A 19,074-nucleotide genomic window follows, 5' to 3' on the forward strand; every position below is an offset into this window, starting at 1 on the left:
TTTGCCTTAGTTAATCTATTAAATAAATAAATTATTTAAAATAATATGAAGTGGGGTCTCACCTCATTTTTCATAACCAGCAAAGGTAAAGCAGACATCAGCGGGCTTATATTATCAGGCTGGGAAGGTCCCTGGTTATTGGGTCCTTCTCAGTCTAAAAATACAACCCCACAGCCGCCCCAGAATGGGCGCATCACATGAGGTGCGCCAATTCTGGCCCTAGGCCCGGTTATTCCCGATTGCCTTGGTTGTGGTGGCAACTGGGGTTATGGTTTTGGGGTTGATGTCTGCTTTGTAATGTCAGCTGGCATCAAGCCCAGGGGTTAGTAATGGAGAGGGGTCTATCAGACACCCCCATTACTAACCCAGTAAGTTAAAAGAAAAAAACACACATACACAAATATTATTTAAAAAAAAACACTCCCCCAAACCTTGTTCACCAATTTATTAAAAAACTGTCTCATGAGTGATGACGTTACAGAGTTATTGACATCATCGGCGTGACACATGACCAGGAGTGACCTATGAAGCGTCTGGGTTTTTTTAAAATAAATTGGTGAATGAGGTGTGGGGGGGGGTTAAAATAAATTTTTAAGTGAAGTTTTTATTTTTGATTACTGGGTTTGTAATGGGGGTGTCTGACAGATGCCACTCCATTACTAGCCCCTAGGCTTGATGACAGATGACATCAACCCCAACTACCATTACCCCCATTGCCACGGCACCAGGGCAATCAGGAAGAGCTGAGGCAAAGTGCCAGAATTGGCTCATCTGCAATTCTGTGGCGGATGGGGGCTGGTATTTTTAGGCTGGAAAAGGCAAAATAACCAGGGACCTTCCCAGCCTGATAATATAAGCCCCTAGCTGTCTGCTTTACCTTTGCTGGTTATGAAAAATAGGGGGAACCCCATGCCATATTTTTAATTATTTTATTTATTTACTAGGTTAAATAAGGCTAAACACCCTTTAGTGCCACATGAAAGGCAATAAAGGGTGCAAGCGTATTATATGTAGGGGGCTTGTGACATTATATATCTACAGGATATCCATCTATTCTATCTATCTACCTTTCTATTATCAATCTATCTATTCTATTCATCTATTCACAGGGTTCTGGCTGTGAATTTACTGTATTTGGATGATGAAATGTTGGGTTTCCTTTGAGATGTATGTGTTAAAATTGCATGGTCCGTTTGCCGTGCAATTTTTTTTCTCGCCCCCATTGACTTGCATCGGGGAGTGCGATCCTATTCTCGCAGCACGCTGCGATTTCTTCCTCGGTCCAGCTCGAGCTGAGGACATATCCGCAGATGAGCACTGACTCCTTGTATAACATTGGTCAGATGTTTTCTCACATTGACTTATACGCTCGTGAGCGCCCCCATAAAGACGTGGTGTGCACAGACCCTACGAGGAGCACATAGCTCAGTCCTCTGGAGGTCCCTGGTAGGTCACATATCGAGTATCTCTACATCTAGGTCCTGTGGGGTGAAGTGAGGGGGTCCGTATCTGATAACTACATGTAGGTCCTGTGGGGTGAAGTGAGGGGGTCCGTATCTGATAACTACATGTAGGTCCTGTGGGGTGAAGTGAGGGGGTCCGTATCTGATAACTACATCTAGGTCCTGTCGGGTGAAGTGAGGGGGTCCGTATCTGATAACTACATCTAGGTCCTGTGGGGTGAAGTGAGGGGGTCCGTATCTGATAACTACATCTAGGTCCTGTCGGGTGAAGTGAGGGGGTCCGTATCTGATAATTACATCTAGGTCCTGTGGGGTGAAGTGAGGGGGTCCGTATCTGATAACTACATCTAGGTCCTGTGGGGTGAAGTGAGGGGGTCCGTATCTGATAACTACATCTAGGTCCTGTCGGGTGAAGTGAGGGGGTCCGTATCTGATAACTACATCTAGGTCCTGTCGGGTGAAGTGAGGGGGTCCGTATCTGATAACTACATGTAGGTCCTGTGGGGTGAAGTGAGGGGGTCCGTATCTGATAACTACATCTAGGTCCTGTGGGGTGAAGTGAGGGGGTCCGTATCTGATAACTACATGTAGGTCCTGTCCGGTGAAGTGAGGGGGTCCGTATCTGATAACTACATGTAGGTCCTGTGGGGTGAAGTGAGGGGGTCCGTATCTGATAACTACATGTAGGTTCTGTGGGGTGAAGTGAGGGGGTCCGTATCTGATAACTACATGTAGGTCCTATGGGGTGAAGTGTGGGGGTCCGTATCTGATAACTACATGTAGGTCCTGTGGGGTGAAGTGAGGGGGTCCGTATCTGATAACTACATCTAGGTCCTGTGGGGTGAAGTGAGGGGGTCCGTATCTGATAACTACATCTAGGTCCTGTGGGGTGAAGTGAGGGGGTCCCTCCTGCAGAACTCCTGATGATTATTTGTCTTTTACCGTTTGATAAATGAGCATCTCCCCCCGGTGCGCTGCTCATCCAATTTTCAATAGTTCCTCTTAGAGAGAAAAGAAGAAGCCGATATTCTGGATCAAAGCTTCTTGAGACTCGTGTGATACATTGTATCCAGCAGGAAAGAAATGAAGTGAGCAGGCGACACCTGCAGCAGGTTCCGCTCAGCCGTCTCGTTTAACCCCTGGCGCCTCCGTCTCTGACCAATTTGTCACTGGATGTCACTAAAAGCCATAATTAGCATTTCTCGCACATATTGACATCTCTCTCCTTCCTTGTTCTGAGCCGTTGAGTGATTTGTGTGGACAGAGGCCCTGCGCGGATTTTTATCTCCATGGCAAAGATATTGACAGAATAACATTACTGTCCCTCTCAGGACGACGGCGACTTATGGACAATCAGAGGCCGAGAAGGAGCTGAGCGATGAAGACAAGAAACGAGCGAGGAGATGGAGAGTGCTCGGCGCTGACACCCCCGGGGTCCGCCTCACTGCGGCCGTCACTCAGGGTCTCACCCTAACGCCCTCCCTGGAGTGAACGTTCAATGGCTTCTAGATAAAAGCAGCGAGAACTGGATACAGCACAATCATAGACAAAGTATAGATCGCCAAACCGCCGCTGATCCCTCCACCGAAACTCTCCATAGAAAAATGAAAAAAATCGGTCTTCAAAGATAAAGTCGTCCATAGAGTAACAGACGCGTCATAGATAACGGGAACATTTAGTACAACGGGAGCGGACAAGCAGCTTTCACATGAAAAGATTTCGGAGCCGTCTCTGATCAGTAGATGGACACCTGATCCAGGAGAAATCTGACGAAAAAGGTGACGTCCACCACCCATTACTGGAGAAATCCCACAATTACTGACAAAATACTGAGCAAATACTGATAGTGGGGCCGTGGCCTAAAGTCAATGGTTGACCATGAAATACATGGCTGCCCCTGGTCCCCCAGAGGGAGAAGCACTCTTCCCCATGGCGGATCTCCTCTCTACGACGTCCATCTCTAAGATCCAGTCTCTCCACACTGTAGCTTATATGCTACAATCCCTGTCATAATGGTGACTGTCAAGACGTCTTATGGGCCGAGATGGGACAAAGTCACAAAAACAACAATAAGCCCAGAGCGGGCGAGCGCTCCGACGTGTGAAATCAGCGCCTCCATGCAGTAACAAGCCCCCTTTTTTAGCAGTTCCCCCTATGATGAGCAGATCATGGGGTCTCACTCTTTTTTTGCCTGCTGACTTATTATTTCCCTATTTTCCAACATTGCAAAAGAATTCGAGCCGGTCGGCGAGGCTGAGAAGCGCTGGCCTCATGGCTCCGATTAAGGGACCCAATATATCGCCTTCACATGAAGCCGCTCACCAGCTTCTGGCATTTCTCACCGCGTCCCCCCATGATGGAGGATGTGCGGGGAAATTCTCTGCGTCCTGATCTTCAGTGCTTCCCTGCCACCGGCGGCTAAAGCTCATCACCTCTGCGACTTGGTCAGGTTGCATCGTGAGATCATCCAGCCGCTACTCTCTCTCTGTGACCTTAAAATTGCTCATTAATATTTTAGATCCCCTGGAATTTGTGCTTCAAACCACCAATCATCTCTGGGGGAAAATCCTGGAGCGGCTCAGTGATAAAACCGCAAGTGTGGTCCCAAAAATAGACAAAAGAGGAGACTTATCAAAAGTAGATGGCAGGATAACTAACCAATCATGTCACTGCTTCTATTGGCTGAGCCACCTCTGAAAACTGAGAGCTGGAATCTGATTGGCTGATGTGGAGATTTACGATGGAAGCGGTCCATTTAATACTGGATCCTATTATCAGAAGTGTCTGAGATCTGAGAACAATAAGCAGATGCGAGTGTGAACGTGGCCTGAGATCAGTTTGCTGAGGACAGTAACTATCAGCGCTCCAGCAGACCACCCACAGATTAATAAGCGATTCTTATTATATAAACCTTCGCAAAGAATAAAAGGAATCATCCAAGTTTTACGGAGCAGAAAGGTTATAATGTGCCAAACCTTTGTGGTTACCCTGGAGATATTGTATCGCCTCGATCATCACATAAGTCTCCAAATCGGACACATTTCGGGACGGACTTTACGGCTACATGACACAGCGGGGTAAATGCCTGCCGTCCGCGCACATCATCTGTCCGGGGTTTTATTTCATTGTAAAATATAAAATAAATCACACAAAAATGGAAACCGGGGAAACAACTGCAAATATCCGAAAAAAATGAAAATCAAAGAAAATTCCCGGAAGCTTGAAATAAAACAAATAATAATAATAAAAAAAAGTCTTAAAACCCAGAAAGGGAAACTCTCTGGACATAAATCAGGCGGCGGCCGCTCGGAGCCTCCTCACATCAGATGAGAGCAGCTTTCAGCTGCAAAAATGTCAATGGGAAAATCTGGAGTCTGACAAAATCATAAAATGTGACTGGATGTGATTGCTCCAGTCGCCATCAATCCTCCCAGCAGCGGCATCTACTCTGTGCCTCCATTTCTGGCCTCTTTCAACACATCCGTTTGCTGTTAGTGAATGGAAACATTCTAGATAACATGCAGAAGCTGAAAACCTGCCAACACAGCTGAGGGTTTGTTACAATGTATCAGTCAATAAGCAGTGATACATTGCACAAAGCCCTCAGCGGCTAGGGCAGAATCTACACAACCCCTTTTTTTCATATTTATATATATATATATATATATATATATATATATATATATATATATATATATATTCGGATTAACCCTTTAAGTACAGTTGATCATTTAGAAATCTGGGCTTGAAGTTGCATTTTTATTCACAATGTTTCAACCAATGAAATGGTCCAATCTACTAAAATATCCCATAGTCTGAAAACAGGAGACTTCCAGCTGCTGACCACTAGTCCAGAACATTAGCGGTACTAGTCTTCCTGGCAATAACTCGCCTGAGTTATTCCGGACTAATGGAATTTCCGGGTGCTTGAAAGTCGGTAAAGTCCAACAATCCGGCAGACTGATGTTAATGTCCTGACCGCTGGGGCAGATTCATCCACCTACAATGTGGCGATATGGCCGACGTTCTGCAGAGCATCACCCCGGGTGATTCATCCCACATGCATTTCAAGTGAAAGTTTTGCAGCCGGTGACTCCGACAAGGCTCCGTTTATTCCGGTAACAGATCTGACAGCCGCGGGATATAACGATATTAAGTGATATCACAGCGGAAATATCAGACGTCTCGCTTTTAGGGTGTTAGGGTCATTTGTTAGGTCACCTATGGTGATGACGGCAGGTCTGAGCATGTGAGTGCGTCCATCACCTGGGACATATATAGGCCTAGCCGCGTGCCATAACTGTGCTGCCCCCTAGGGGTTTCGGCCATGAACATCATCTATCTACCTAACAAATAATTGGGTTTCTTGCTCTGGTCATTGCAGCTCACAGATTTTCTAGCCCGATAGCTGATAACTTTGCCTCATTAACTAGAGTCGTTAATTGTTATGGCACCTGATACTGTACATTAACCTACCATCATCCCGCAGCACTGAGGAATCGCATTGCAGCCACCTCGTCTATTATCAACAATCAATACCCTTTAATAACAATCAATGGGACCACCCAGTCCGATCCGTTACGTCCCAATCATCCTCATTCCCCGGTCAATTTCCCTTTACTCAGTGGAGGAGCATTAACCCCTTCAGGGCCTCCGGTTATTCTCCGGCTCTAAAGCAGATGAATTCAATACGCCTATGGCAGGAAGGGGTTAAAGCGGCTGAACATTAAATTTACTGACGGTTTGTTACATAAAAATAATCAAACAAACCCGAAAAATAGATCTCGTCCCAATGAAGGTATAAAAAAAATTCTTCACGGCAGATCTGTAAATGTAAATGGAGCTGCCCGTCCCTGAGCGGCCGTAACACGCTGGATGCCCTTAATGAACATAATAATGATGATGTTGGCAATTACCGGCTTTCTGGAGATGGGCACCGGTTTAACCCATCCAGTGCAAGAGCGAAAGCGCAGAAGGAAAAGAGTGAATTAAAAAGCGATTTGCATATTCCAGGACGGAGCTTGTGCTTTGCATAAGAAGAGAGGAGCGGAGGGGTGAGACGAGAGATGTCCTGGTGGCATAAAGGGGGCGATGGCTGCCGGGGCTGCAGCCATCGCAACATCTGGCTAAGTGCCGCTCAGGCCGCTGCCAGGCTCGGTAATTAGCACAACACTTGTGCCGGGAATTGAAGCTTACGATGTCAGCGGCAGCGCTGGACGGCAGCTGGAGACCGGCATTCAGGAGGATGAGGAGGATGCCCTGGTGGGAAAGGGGTCAGCCACATCATGCCCAGGGCCGAAAACAAATCTCCAGACCCCTCCATGTCCCGGGCAGGCTGGTTGTAAACTTTCCAACCGCTTTACTGAATGTTGCACCATTTATTTAAAATTTTTTTACCCCATAATTTTTTGATTGCAAGAAAGAAAATAAAAGACATTATTTTTAATAATTTGTGATTGAATCGACCACAAATGTCTACAAATTCTTGACTGTTTTTTTTTTTTTTTTTTTTAATTTAAACAAATATTAATGATTAATTTGTGCCGCCATGAAAAGACTTTTCAAGATTGTCTACAATAATTATTGCACATGTGGAGTCATAAAACGCGGCAGATTTTTTTAAAAACGTCACGTGTCAGGTTTTCTTTTTTTTCTTTCGCAAAAAAAATAAAATAAAATTGTTTGAAAATAATCCAAGAAAGAATTTGTGTAAGAAAAGTGTCGGGACGCGGCGGTCCTATCACACGGGGTGCACCGCGCTCACACATTGGGCAGATTTTCTGATACTTCTACGTTTACTCTGTCTGATTACTGGACCCTACAGCTACATGGCCCCATTACCTACAGAGCGCTTGACTCGCCGTGTGTTAAGGGGTCCTAAGGAAATGACAAAAATATAATGGCACTCGCTGAACCTCCCAAGTGAAATACCCCACAAGCGATCTGTGCTCCTTGGTTGCTCCATAGTCTCTAAGTCAACGCAAAGATGGTTTATTAACATTCATCCTGCATCTACCGTCCTCCATAACATTCACCACCGGCCTCAGCACTGCCCCTTTAAATAATGGGAAACCTCACGACTGTGTCACTCTATAAAGTTTTGCAATCTTGAGACCTTCTGCTTGTCAGGAAGGAAGCAGGATCCTTATATTCTCCTGCAGGAATGTTGCTCTCACCACCAATACACTCACCGCGGTTCATACCAAGGTGATGACATAAGGGGCATCCGCCATCATTACCGCAATCCCCTACCAGACTCCTCACCGCGATACAATGTAACCAGAGCAGCCGTCAATCACAATTCTGAACTTTCCATTTGGTTATACGACTATTACGGAAAACGTGTCACTCTTCTCCAAGTTCTACTAACTCATAAAAGATCAAGAAAAGATACAAAACGAAACCTTCATTTATTTTTTGCATTTTCCGATAATAGTTCCTTTGTTATAAAACTGGGTTTATTGTACCGGGGGGCAGCAGGCACAGACGAGGAGCGACATCTATCTAATGTGACAACCTTCCCGGATATTTACGGCCGGTCTCTATTTTTTTTCGCACACCTTAAAATGCATCAACGTAGACACAAAAGGGACGGAGGCTGGAATTCTGGAGGTGTTCATATTGGTGGCCTCCCCCATAAAGATGCAGTCGCTGATTAGATATTCAGGACATGAAGCTGGCACAGAAATAGCCAACCCTCGCCAAGATTGGGCAGATGGGCTCCCAACTGCACTTTCTTTCCCACTGTCCTCGGCTTGAATTCTGCCAGGAAATTCATCCACGTCACAGAGTCCGGAGCTGCAGGGTCGTGGATGTGTGGTCAGGACGGTATGTATGCCGTCTGTAGGGAGATCGCAAGGGCTTCAGAAAGGGAAGGAGAACTAGAGAATGAAGTGTTCAACTCCAGGTAATTACAAATATTACGATGCAGCAGAAGTAAATAGGCCTCCTAACGGGAGATGCCTCTGCTATACCGATGATGGTGAGATACTCCCGACACTACTTCAGGGCAACATTGCACACATTGCATACTATTGCACTTTTTTTGTTGTAGGGGACCATTACTTTTGCAACTAATAAAACAGTGAATCAATGGAAAATATTCCTGTGAATTTAGAAGAAATCAGTTCATGTATCAGCTCTTCCGTTTTGCCTGTCTGGTTAGGCCGTAACCAATGACCCCCACTACCATCCATCCCCTCTCCGACATAGTCCTGGGGTCCCCAACCCTGATAACCCAATGCTGAGTAGGTGAGACACAGCCGGAGCAGCTCCTCTCCAGCCGGAGATTTACAGGCCAGAGTATTCTTAATGGCTTCAGCAATCGAGGAAGGTGCGCGGGGCTTAAACTGAATTCTTTTTAGCAGCATAAAGTTAACTCGGCGTCTAATTCAAGTCGACAGCACAGGAAAGTAGCTTCAACTGGAGGGAAAGAGACAGGACATCTCAATTACCCTCTGTGGCGTCGTAACGAGACGTTACAGCCACACGGAAGACAGAAAACGCTAAAGCTTCGCTATATGGGGAGAGGAGAAATTTACACTCCGAGCGAGGAGGAAAAAATGGAAGAGAACTATTGCTTTGCTTTAAAAATTACCCGTAAGCTCCTGTGGGAGTTTTTATCATCCGAGCCGTGAGTGAGTGTCATTTTTTTTTCTTTCTGTTCGGAGCTCGCTGGGTAAAATCAGCGGGATCCAGAGCCGAGCTCCGCCGCGCCGTCACCTGTATCAAATGGTTTTGTTCAGAGCTGTTTCTCGTGGAAACCGGCAAATTGCGGCTCCAGCCACAGTTGAGCTGAGGACGATTTATATCTAGAACAATCCAATTATTTTTTTGCGGCAAGTGCAAGGTTAAGAAGGCCAATTATGCAAAATAAAAAATCACTCGCCATCGATAGCGTAAGCGGGCTGCGTCACAGCAGACCCCGTATTACGTGCAACGAGCAGCAGCACGATCCGTGGGGGGGTCTCACACATTGTCACATACTTGTTTTAGATGATTCACATTTAACAGTTTTCAGACTGGATGGAAAATGGCCACGTAAAACCGCAGCCTTAGGAGTCGCTGCGGAGCGGTCTGATGCAGCGCAGGACGGAGGACGGCTGCCGCGGACAGAAACTAGAGCATTTCGGGACACAGTTTTGATATTTTGGGATTGTATTTTCGTTACTATCTGATACATTACAGCTTTAATATCAGCACAAACGGCAGAGGAGACGTGAGCAGATTCCTCCATAGTAATACGTGCAGTAAATGCTTCTGTACGGATTCATGTCATTACAAGATACATCCATGGACACAAGAAACTCTACACACTGGAAATACAACGTTGTAAGAAAGTCTGGAAACACTTACACCTGTCATTCCGGTCCTCCGGGCTCGACGACGTCTCTCTGTCCGATATCAGACCGGACACAGCAAACAGTTTCTTCCCAACATCGTCCACTTTAAGTCCCCCAGGGGAACCTGTTGGGATTTGAGCCCCAAATTCATACTCTTTTCCATCAGCATCAGAGAAGCGCAGGTGCGGGGACTCGGTATCATGGCAGCTCTTGAGGCGTTTGGCCGGGGTAAATGCAGACTGATAGCTCTCACGCTCCTCTGGGGAGGTAAAAGGCCGGAAGGCGCCCACACCGCTGTGATTCAGCATGCTGATTGGGGAACAGTCTAAGTTCGGAGGGGCAAACTGAGGATGGAGGTGGAGAAGGGAAGGTGGAAAGTCACGGTTAGAGAAGGCTCCGGGGACACCGCCTTGTCTGTGGTACATTGAGGTGAAGGTGTACGAGCCATTGGTAAAAGGAATGTGCACCTCTTTATCCACTGATACAGGCACCCCAAAAGGCCGTGGCTGCTGGCAAGGTATGGAGGCGTCACGACTGGCCTCAGCGGTAGAAGCCAGCACCATCAACGCCGGAGATGCCAGCGGATTAGGCAGGAAGGAAGAGTTCTCCATCTTAAAAGCAGCTCGGTGCAGATCCATCTCTGACACTTTGGTTCTGGCCAAATCAAAAATTTCGGTAAAAATTCCTCTGGTGGCCGAGGCGACTGGATCTTCACGCCAAGCAGGAAACGTCACTTCATTTCTTCCCTGTGAATCCTGCGTCGACACAAGAAAGTGAAAGAAAGACGTGAGCCCTGAGCGTTACGTGTAAAAATCAATACATAATTATTGTTTGTGTTACTGCCATTTAGTCACTGATTCCCCTATACACAGCAATTAAGCAGATTATCGGCCACATTCACAGACCTTCAACACTGGGGGAAAGTATCCGGAGCTCCCAGCGAGAAACACCGGGGTTCACCGGCGCGCCGTCAAACCGCTCATTACCCTGCTGTGCAAATAAAGGCGTCCTATACAATAATGCCGAAAGAAAAGCTGCCGGGGCGGCCATAAGTACACCCACAAAAATAAGTACACCCACAAAAATAAGTACACCCACAAAAATAAGTACACCCACAAATACATGTACACCCACAAATATATGTCCACCTATAAATATAAGTGCACCCACAAAAATAAGTACACCCACAAATATAAGTACACCCACAAATATATGTACACCCACAAATACATGTACACCCACAAATATATGTACACCCACAAATACATGTACACCCACAAATATATGTCCACCTATAAATATAAGTGCACCCACAAATATAAGTACACCCACAAATATAAGTACACCCACAAATATATGTCCACCTATAAATATAAGTGCACCCACAAATATAAGTACACCCACAAATATATGTACACCCACAAATATAAGTACACCCACAAAAATAAGTACACCCACAAATACATGTACACCCACAAATATATGTCCACCTATAAATATAAGTGCACCCACAAAAATAAGTACACCCACAAATATAAGTACACCCACAAATATATGTACACCCACAAATATATGTACACCCACAAATACATGTACACCCACAAATATATGTCCACCTATAAATATAAGTGCACCCACAAATATAAGTACACCCACAAATATAAGTACACCCACAAATATATGTCCACCTATAAATATAAGTGCACCCACAAATATAAGTACACCCACAAATATATGTACACCCACAAATATAAGTACACCCATAAATATATGTACACCCACAAATATATGTACACCCATAAATATAAGTGCACCCACAAATATATGTACACCTATAAATATAAGTGCACCCACAAATACATGTACACCAATAAATATATGTACACCAATAAATATAAGTACACCCACAAATACATGTACACCCACAAATATATGTACACCTATAAGTATAAGTGCACCCACAAATATAAGTACACCCACAAATATAAGTACACCCACAAATATATGTCCACCTATAAATATAAGTACACCCACAAATATAAGTACACCCACAAATATATGTCCACCTATAAATATAAGTACACCCACAAATACATGTACACCCACAAATATAAGTACACCCACAAATATATGTCCACCTATAAATATAAGTACACCCACAAATATAAGTACACCAATAAATATAAGTACACCCACAAATATATGTCCACCTATAAATATAAGTACACCCACAAATATATGTACACCCATAAATATAAGTACACCCACAAATATATGTCCACCTATAAATATAAGTACACCCACAAATACATGTACACCCACAAATATAAGTACACCCACAAATATATGTCCACCTATAAATATAAGTACACCCACAAATATATGTACACCCATAAATATAAGTACACCCACAAATATATGTACACCCATAAATATAAGTACACCCACAAATATAAGTACACCCACAAATATATGTACACCCACAAATATAAGTACACCCACAAATATATGTACACCCACAAATATAAGTACACCCACAAATATATGTCCACCTATAAATATAAGTACACCCACAAATATAAGTACACCCACAAATATATGTACACCCACAAATATAAGTACACCCACAAATATATGTACACCCACAAATATATGTACACCCACAAATATAAGTACACCCACAAATATATGTACACCCATAAATATATGTACACCCATAAATATATGTACACCCACAAATATATGTCCACCAATAAATATAAGTACACCCACAAATATATGTACACCCATAAATATAAGTACACCCACAAATATATGTACACCCATAAATATAAGTACACCCACAAATATATGTGTACCTATAAATATAAGTACACCCACAAATATATGTACACCCACAAATATATGTCCACCAATAAATATATGTACACCAATAAATATAAGTGCACCCACAAATATATGTACACCCACAAATATATGTACACCCATAAATATATGTACACCAATAAATATAAGTGCACCCACAAATATAAGTACACCCACAAATATAAGTGCACCCACAAATATAAGTACACCCACAAATATAAGTACACCCACAAATATATGTACACCCACAAATATAAGTGCACCCACAAATATAAGTACACCCACAAATATAAGTACACCCATAAATACATGTCAACCCACAAATATATGTACACCCATAAATATAAGTACACCCACAAATATATGTACACCCAGGAAATATATGTACACCCAGGAAATATATGTACACCCACAAATATATGTACACCTATAAATATAAGTACACCCACAAATATATGTACACCCATAAATACATGTCAACCCACAAATATATGTACACCCATAAATATAAGTACACCCACAAATATAAGTACACCCACAAATATATGTACACCCATAAATATAAGTACACCCACAAATATATGTACACCCACAAATATAAGTACACCCACAAATATATGTACACCCATAAATATAAGTACACCCACAAATATATATACACCCACAAATATATGTCCACCAATAAATATAAGTACACCCACAAATATATGTACACCCACAAATATAAGTACATCCACAAATATATGTACACCCACAAATATAAGTACACCCACAAATATATGTACACCCACAAATATATGTACACCCACAAATATAAGTGCACCCACAAATATAAGTACACCCACAAATATAAGTACACCCACAAATATAAGTACACCCACAAATATAAGTACACCCATAAATATATGTACACCCACAAATATAAGTACACCCACAAATATAAGTACACCCACAAATATATGTACACCCACAAATATAAGTACACCCACAAATATAAGTACACCCACAAATATATGTACACCCACAAATATAAGTACACCCACAAATATAAGTACACCCACAAATATATGTACACCTATAAATATGTCAGACTGTGCAGACACAAAATACAAACACTGTATAAACTGCACATATATATACACACGGTACACTATACATCTATCCAGACACTGTACACACTATACATATATATATCCACACACTATATATATATATATTTATATATATGTGCATACTGTACACTCTATATATCAATTTATATACATACACTGTACACCCCATACATGTATATATACACACACATTGTACACATGTTGTACACCATATCCATATATATCACACAGTGTAAACACTATAGATATATAGATCCACAGACTCTCTCAACATATATATATATATACACACATGCACACTGTACGCTATATATCCACACCATACACATAGATATACGCAGAGATACGCCATTTTCGGGGTGTCGTCTGAGCCGTGTTGTGACAGGTGGTCACACATCCACACTAGTTGTTTGCACACAGAACAATATTTGAAATAATTGATAAAAATGTAACAAATAAATAAACCCCGGCAGATGTTGGTGGTCCGCACAGTGACAGCCGCCGGTGAACTCATCGCCCTGCGCTCGTTAGCGCTCCTCTGACATCCTACAGAAAGAACAAACGAGAAAAAGCCCCAACTGTGAAGAATTTTTCAGCGCTAACGATAAATGTTTCCGTATTTTTATCGATGTTTTTGCCCTTTCACGGCAGACGATTATCATTAGGAATGATTGTTATTGGAGAAGACACGTCCACATCTTCCCCTAGCAGGGGCGAGGGGGGTCCTGTGTGAGGCCGGTGGTCAGCGAGGCCGTGTACGGGGACACTGTACATCATGTGGATGTATGAGGACATGAGGCGCATTGTCTGCTGCACAGATACACGCCGAGATATAGATTAAAGTGACAAGCAGATAAAAGCTTGTGGAAGAAAGATAACCAAATCACCTTCCTCGTTACACAAATCCTATCCGGCCCTAATGAGCGATGACTCCCCTCTCGTTGTAAAGCATTGGCGGCGTTAGCTGTAATTCTTCCCGGCCGCAGAATGATCTGTTTGTTCTGGTAAACGCGGCTCTACATCTGGAGCTGACACTTTGTACCTGTCGCCTGTGTCCCCTCCACCACCGTCACTCGCCTCATCCTGAGAGAAAGTCAGATATTCTTCCCTCAGGGGACTGGATCTTGCTCGTATTGTGATCCTGCTCTTCTACAATTCATCGCGACATTTCTGAAATTTTAGATCAAATTTGAGAAAAATAAAAAAAATAAAAAAATGACTATAATTATTCAGGAGGTCGATGAGGGACCGAAGACGGGATGGGGATACTGTTTCCGAATGGTTTTGGGAAAAAGCAAATCTGCTGCAGCCATGGGAGGGTTAACCCGCAGCCACTTTTCTTTCTAGTGAAGGTATTAATAAGCCGCCATGTAAACAAAGCAGGGGCCGAAGAAACACCTGAATGGAACATATTGCTGCTCGCCCCTTCAGAGACCCATAAAAACATCTCTTTTTTTAAGTTTATCATATAAACCGGTGCGGCGTTTTCTTTTAAATCAAAGAGCAGAAGTTTAATAGTGAGGATGAAAGAGTTTATACTGAGCGAGCAGGACTCGGCCCAGAGACCCGGAGCTGGTAAAACCGCGACATCGTAAAGCACAAAGACTTAAAGACAAAGTAATCTATTTCTGATTAGTTTATTGGTCGAGCCCAGAATTGTCCAAACAGCAAAAAAAAAGAAAAAACTCTGTAGGAAAACAAACGTCCTAGAAGAAAGTGCAGGATGCCCCGGTGCCAACTGCAGCACAGTCATACAGGGGATAGGAAAGTCAGAGCTCCTCGTACTCGGGGTCTTCACCACCGGCTTCAACTGTAATTCATATACGACTACAGAGAAGCCACAGTGCTTGGCACACCAAGACCACAGCAGCCCATGACCACAGCACCCCAACACCTGAGCATCCCAACACCAGAGCACCCCAACACCAGAGCACCCCAACACTAGACCACTCCAACACCATGCCACCCCAACACCAGAGCACCCCAACACCAGAGCACCCCAACACCAGTCCACCCCAACACCAGACCACCCCAACACTAGACCACCCCAACACCATGCCACCCCAACACCAGAGCACCCCAACACCAGAGCACCCCAACACCAGTCCACCCCAACACCAGACCACCCCAACACTAGACCACCCCAACACCAGAGCACCCCAACACCAGAGCACCCCAACACCAGTCCACCCCAACACTAGACCACCCCAACACCATGCCACCCCAAGACCTGAGCATCTCAAGACCACAGCACCCCAACACCAGACCACCCCAACACCAGACCATCCCAAGACCACAGCACCCCAACACCAGACCACCCCAACACCAGTCCACCCCAAGACCTGAGCATCCCAACACCAGACCACCTCAATCTACTATCTCAGCTGTTCAGGGGCAAGACATAAAACAACAGGAGAGACAAAAATGTGCAGACTCCAATGTTGCTGTTGTAAATTATAATAGATACATATTATTCATATTTATAAATGTGTGATAATTCTAGAATGGTGATTTTGAGATGATTTTATAAATGTTTATAGTTATAGGTTTATATATGTATATAATCAAATTTAACTTATCATATGTAGTTATCTTTATTAGATGTACACTGATATTATATTGCTATTAATATATGTATGGTATATTGTTGTTATAATTTATATAGCACCATCATGGTAACGTAGGGGAATCCTGTCAGCGATAGCTTGCAGTCTGGGGGATTAACTATATATACATATATATATATATATATATATATAGTCATATATAAAATGAATGAATAGATATCTATATATCTATACATATATATAGATACATATCCATACATATATATAGATATATATCTATATATATAGAAATAGATATATATATCTAAAGTGAGAGGATAATTTCTCACTATGTTTATATATATATATCTATAATGTATATATATATGTGTATATTTTTATTTACATCTATGTATGAATGTATGACTATATATATGTATGTGTGCAGGTATACATATATATATTTTTTCTGTTTTTGTTGGCCTCATAATATGGGCATTGAATGTTTGCAGTGACTTTTGCCCTGGCACGCCTCAGCCGTCAGGTGGGTATATGATTCAGGACAGAGACCCCGGGTATTGCAGCATTTCCGATGCCACCTCTATTAATTGTGAGCTCAGCAGACGCCCTCAGATGGCTTCCTCATTTGGCAGGCATCCGAGCACACATCAACCCTAAATTATCAGATTATATATCTCTCATTAACTTATTTTCTCGCTTCCAATTTTTTAAATAACTCTCACGTTAAGTTAAAAGAGAGGAACCAAGACAAAGGGAACAACGATGATGATGATGATGTGAATCTCCGACCTTCAGCAGTTTGACTTTAATTCTGTAACAGATATAAACCTTTGTTTTGGGGCCACACTGAGTTATTTCCACAGCACAATCGTTAAGCTTCATGATCCTTTAACTCATCAATGAAGTCCGTACTATTGAATATTCATTGGATCTACTGGAAATACAATGTGTCCTGATCAGAATCACAATCCAGAGCGGTCTTTGTCATTGCCGTGAATTGTGATGTTGGACAAATTGTAGCAAGAAATTAACAAATTTAACTAGATTCTCCTCAATCTCATAAAATATTTCTCTCTGATGTCTGGCAAAACCAGGAGACTAAATGAAGGCTCCGACTGTAACGTCCCATTGTCTCGCTTTAAAGACCGAGCAACAAACACAACAAAAGCTCCGGACAAATTTGCAAGACTGTGAGAAATTTCCAACAACTAAAAATGTGGAGTTTTTACCCATCAGCATGTTCTGCGCCTGCACCCACAGGCGGCTGAGAAGACGCAGCGCGCACAAACCACAAGCCTTATGGAAATCTATAGTTAATACACTGTGAATGTCAAGATGTCATCATCCAAAACACAGGACCCTAAATAAGAAAAAACTAACAGACCTTCTTAATTAAAAAAATATGGATTGCAGGATAATCAGCCAGAGCTAAACATTGAACACCTCAGACGACAAAGCAGACGGGCGGCAGAAACCGATACACCACCGCCTGCTAGTATGCTGATTTTTTTTAATTTAGCACCCCGTGCAAATCCAGATTAAAATAACTCCGGCTATTGATCCGGGCAGTGGGATTGACATTAATTTTAGTTCACTTCTCACTTTGCAAAGGGATCAATAGTAAGTAATAAGGGCTGACATCCCAGCTGAATGGTGGAGAAAGAAGACTTGGACACAGCAATCGAAGAGGCAGCCATATAAATCATCAAATACTTTTCCACAGCATGAGACAAACTCTGAAGCGATGGCTTTAACCAGCAATGTGAAATGAACTAAACAAGAGGAGTCAAATCAGCGCACAGAAAGAACTGGTCACAATCTAAAAAATGTAGAAAAAATGTATATGTATCGTTCTATCAATATACAGATAGATATATAGAATGAGCACTGAAGAAAAACAATTCCTTGCTGCACAAATCAAGGAATAATAATAATATATCTGGATGCATTTCTATTTCTAAATATTAAGTAAAATATCTATATGATAATATCTGACACATACATACAGAAGGATTTGTCTCTGTGTGTGTATATATTTGAATTTCTGTGAATATACATATATAAATGTGTATATATCTACATATATATACATACACACACATATGTATACCGGTATATATATATATATATATATATATATATATATATATATATATATATATATATATATACACACACATACATATATCTATATAGATATTTATTTTTTAATAAAGTCAAAGTTGCTTAGAATAATTTTATAACACTTTATATTTAACAAATAAATACAACTAGTATTATTGTAAATGCTTGTGTGCAGTCTGGCATCTAATATCATGTATATATTATATTCTACAAAATAGAAGAAATGTGTAAGAAAAGAATGGAAAAAATCAAGAACTTATATTGTCTTTTATATTGGAAAATGAAGGGTTCTATTTTATAAAAATGTATCCATTGTAATCTGTCTGCTTTGTAAAAAAAAATCAAAGGCAGTAATAAAACTGCAGCCGGCATCGCCAATCTGTTTGTAAATGTTTAAAAATTTAAAGGAAAAGAAAATTTCCCCTTTTAATGGGTTTTGTGCATTTGAGTCGTTGCCAGTGAATTTTAAACAGGTTTATATAAAGTTGATAGAGCGTTTACACACAACAGGTTGCATTACTGCGGTTGTGTAATTATATGCAAAAGCCTGGAAAATGAATAAACACATTGTCTGTGCTTATAGGGGAGCGAGGAGAAGCCA

General features: G+C 42.3%; 1 protein-coding gene across 2 annotated transcripts in view; it reads right to left on the reverse strand.

Annotated features, from left to right (window-relative positions):
* Nucleotides 1-19,074, reverse strand: part of RNF220 (ring finger protein 220) — a 365,618-nt gene that overhangs the window by 344,557 nt on the left and 1,987 nt on the right. For both annotated transcript variants that reach the window (XM_073644026.1, XM_073644025.1), the window contains exon 2: nt 9,819-10,560. In XM_073644026.1, coding sequence (XP_073500127.1) covers nt 9,819-10,443 — 625 coding nt within the window. In that variant the 5' untranslated portion in view covers nt 10,444-10,560. The remainder of the gene's footprint in view (nt 1-9,818; nt 10,561-19,074) is intronic.

Source organism: Phyllobates terribilis, unplaced genomic scaffold (assembly GCF_046119375.1).
Source record: "Phyllobates terribilis strain yellow unplaced genomic scaffold, ASM4611937v1 Scaffold_8__6_contigs__length_399053987, whole genome shotgun sequence".
Classification (NCBI taxonomy): Eukaryota; Metazoa; Chordata; class Amphibia; order Anura; family Dendrobatidae; genus Phyllobates; species Phyllobates terribilis.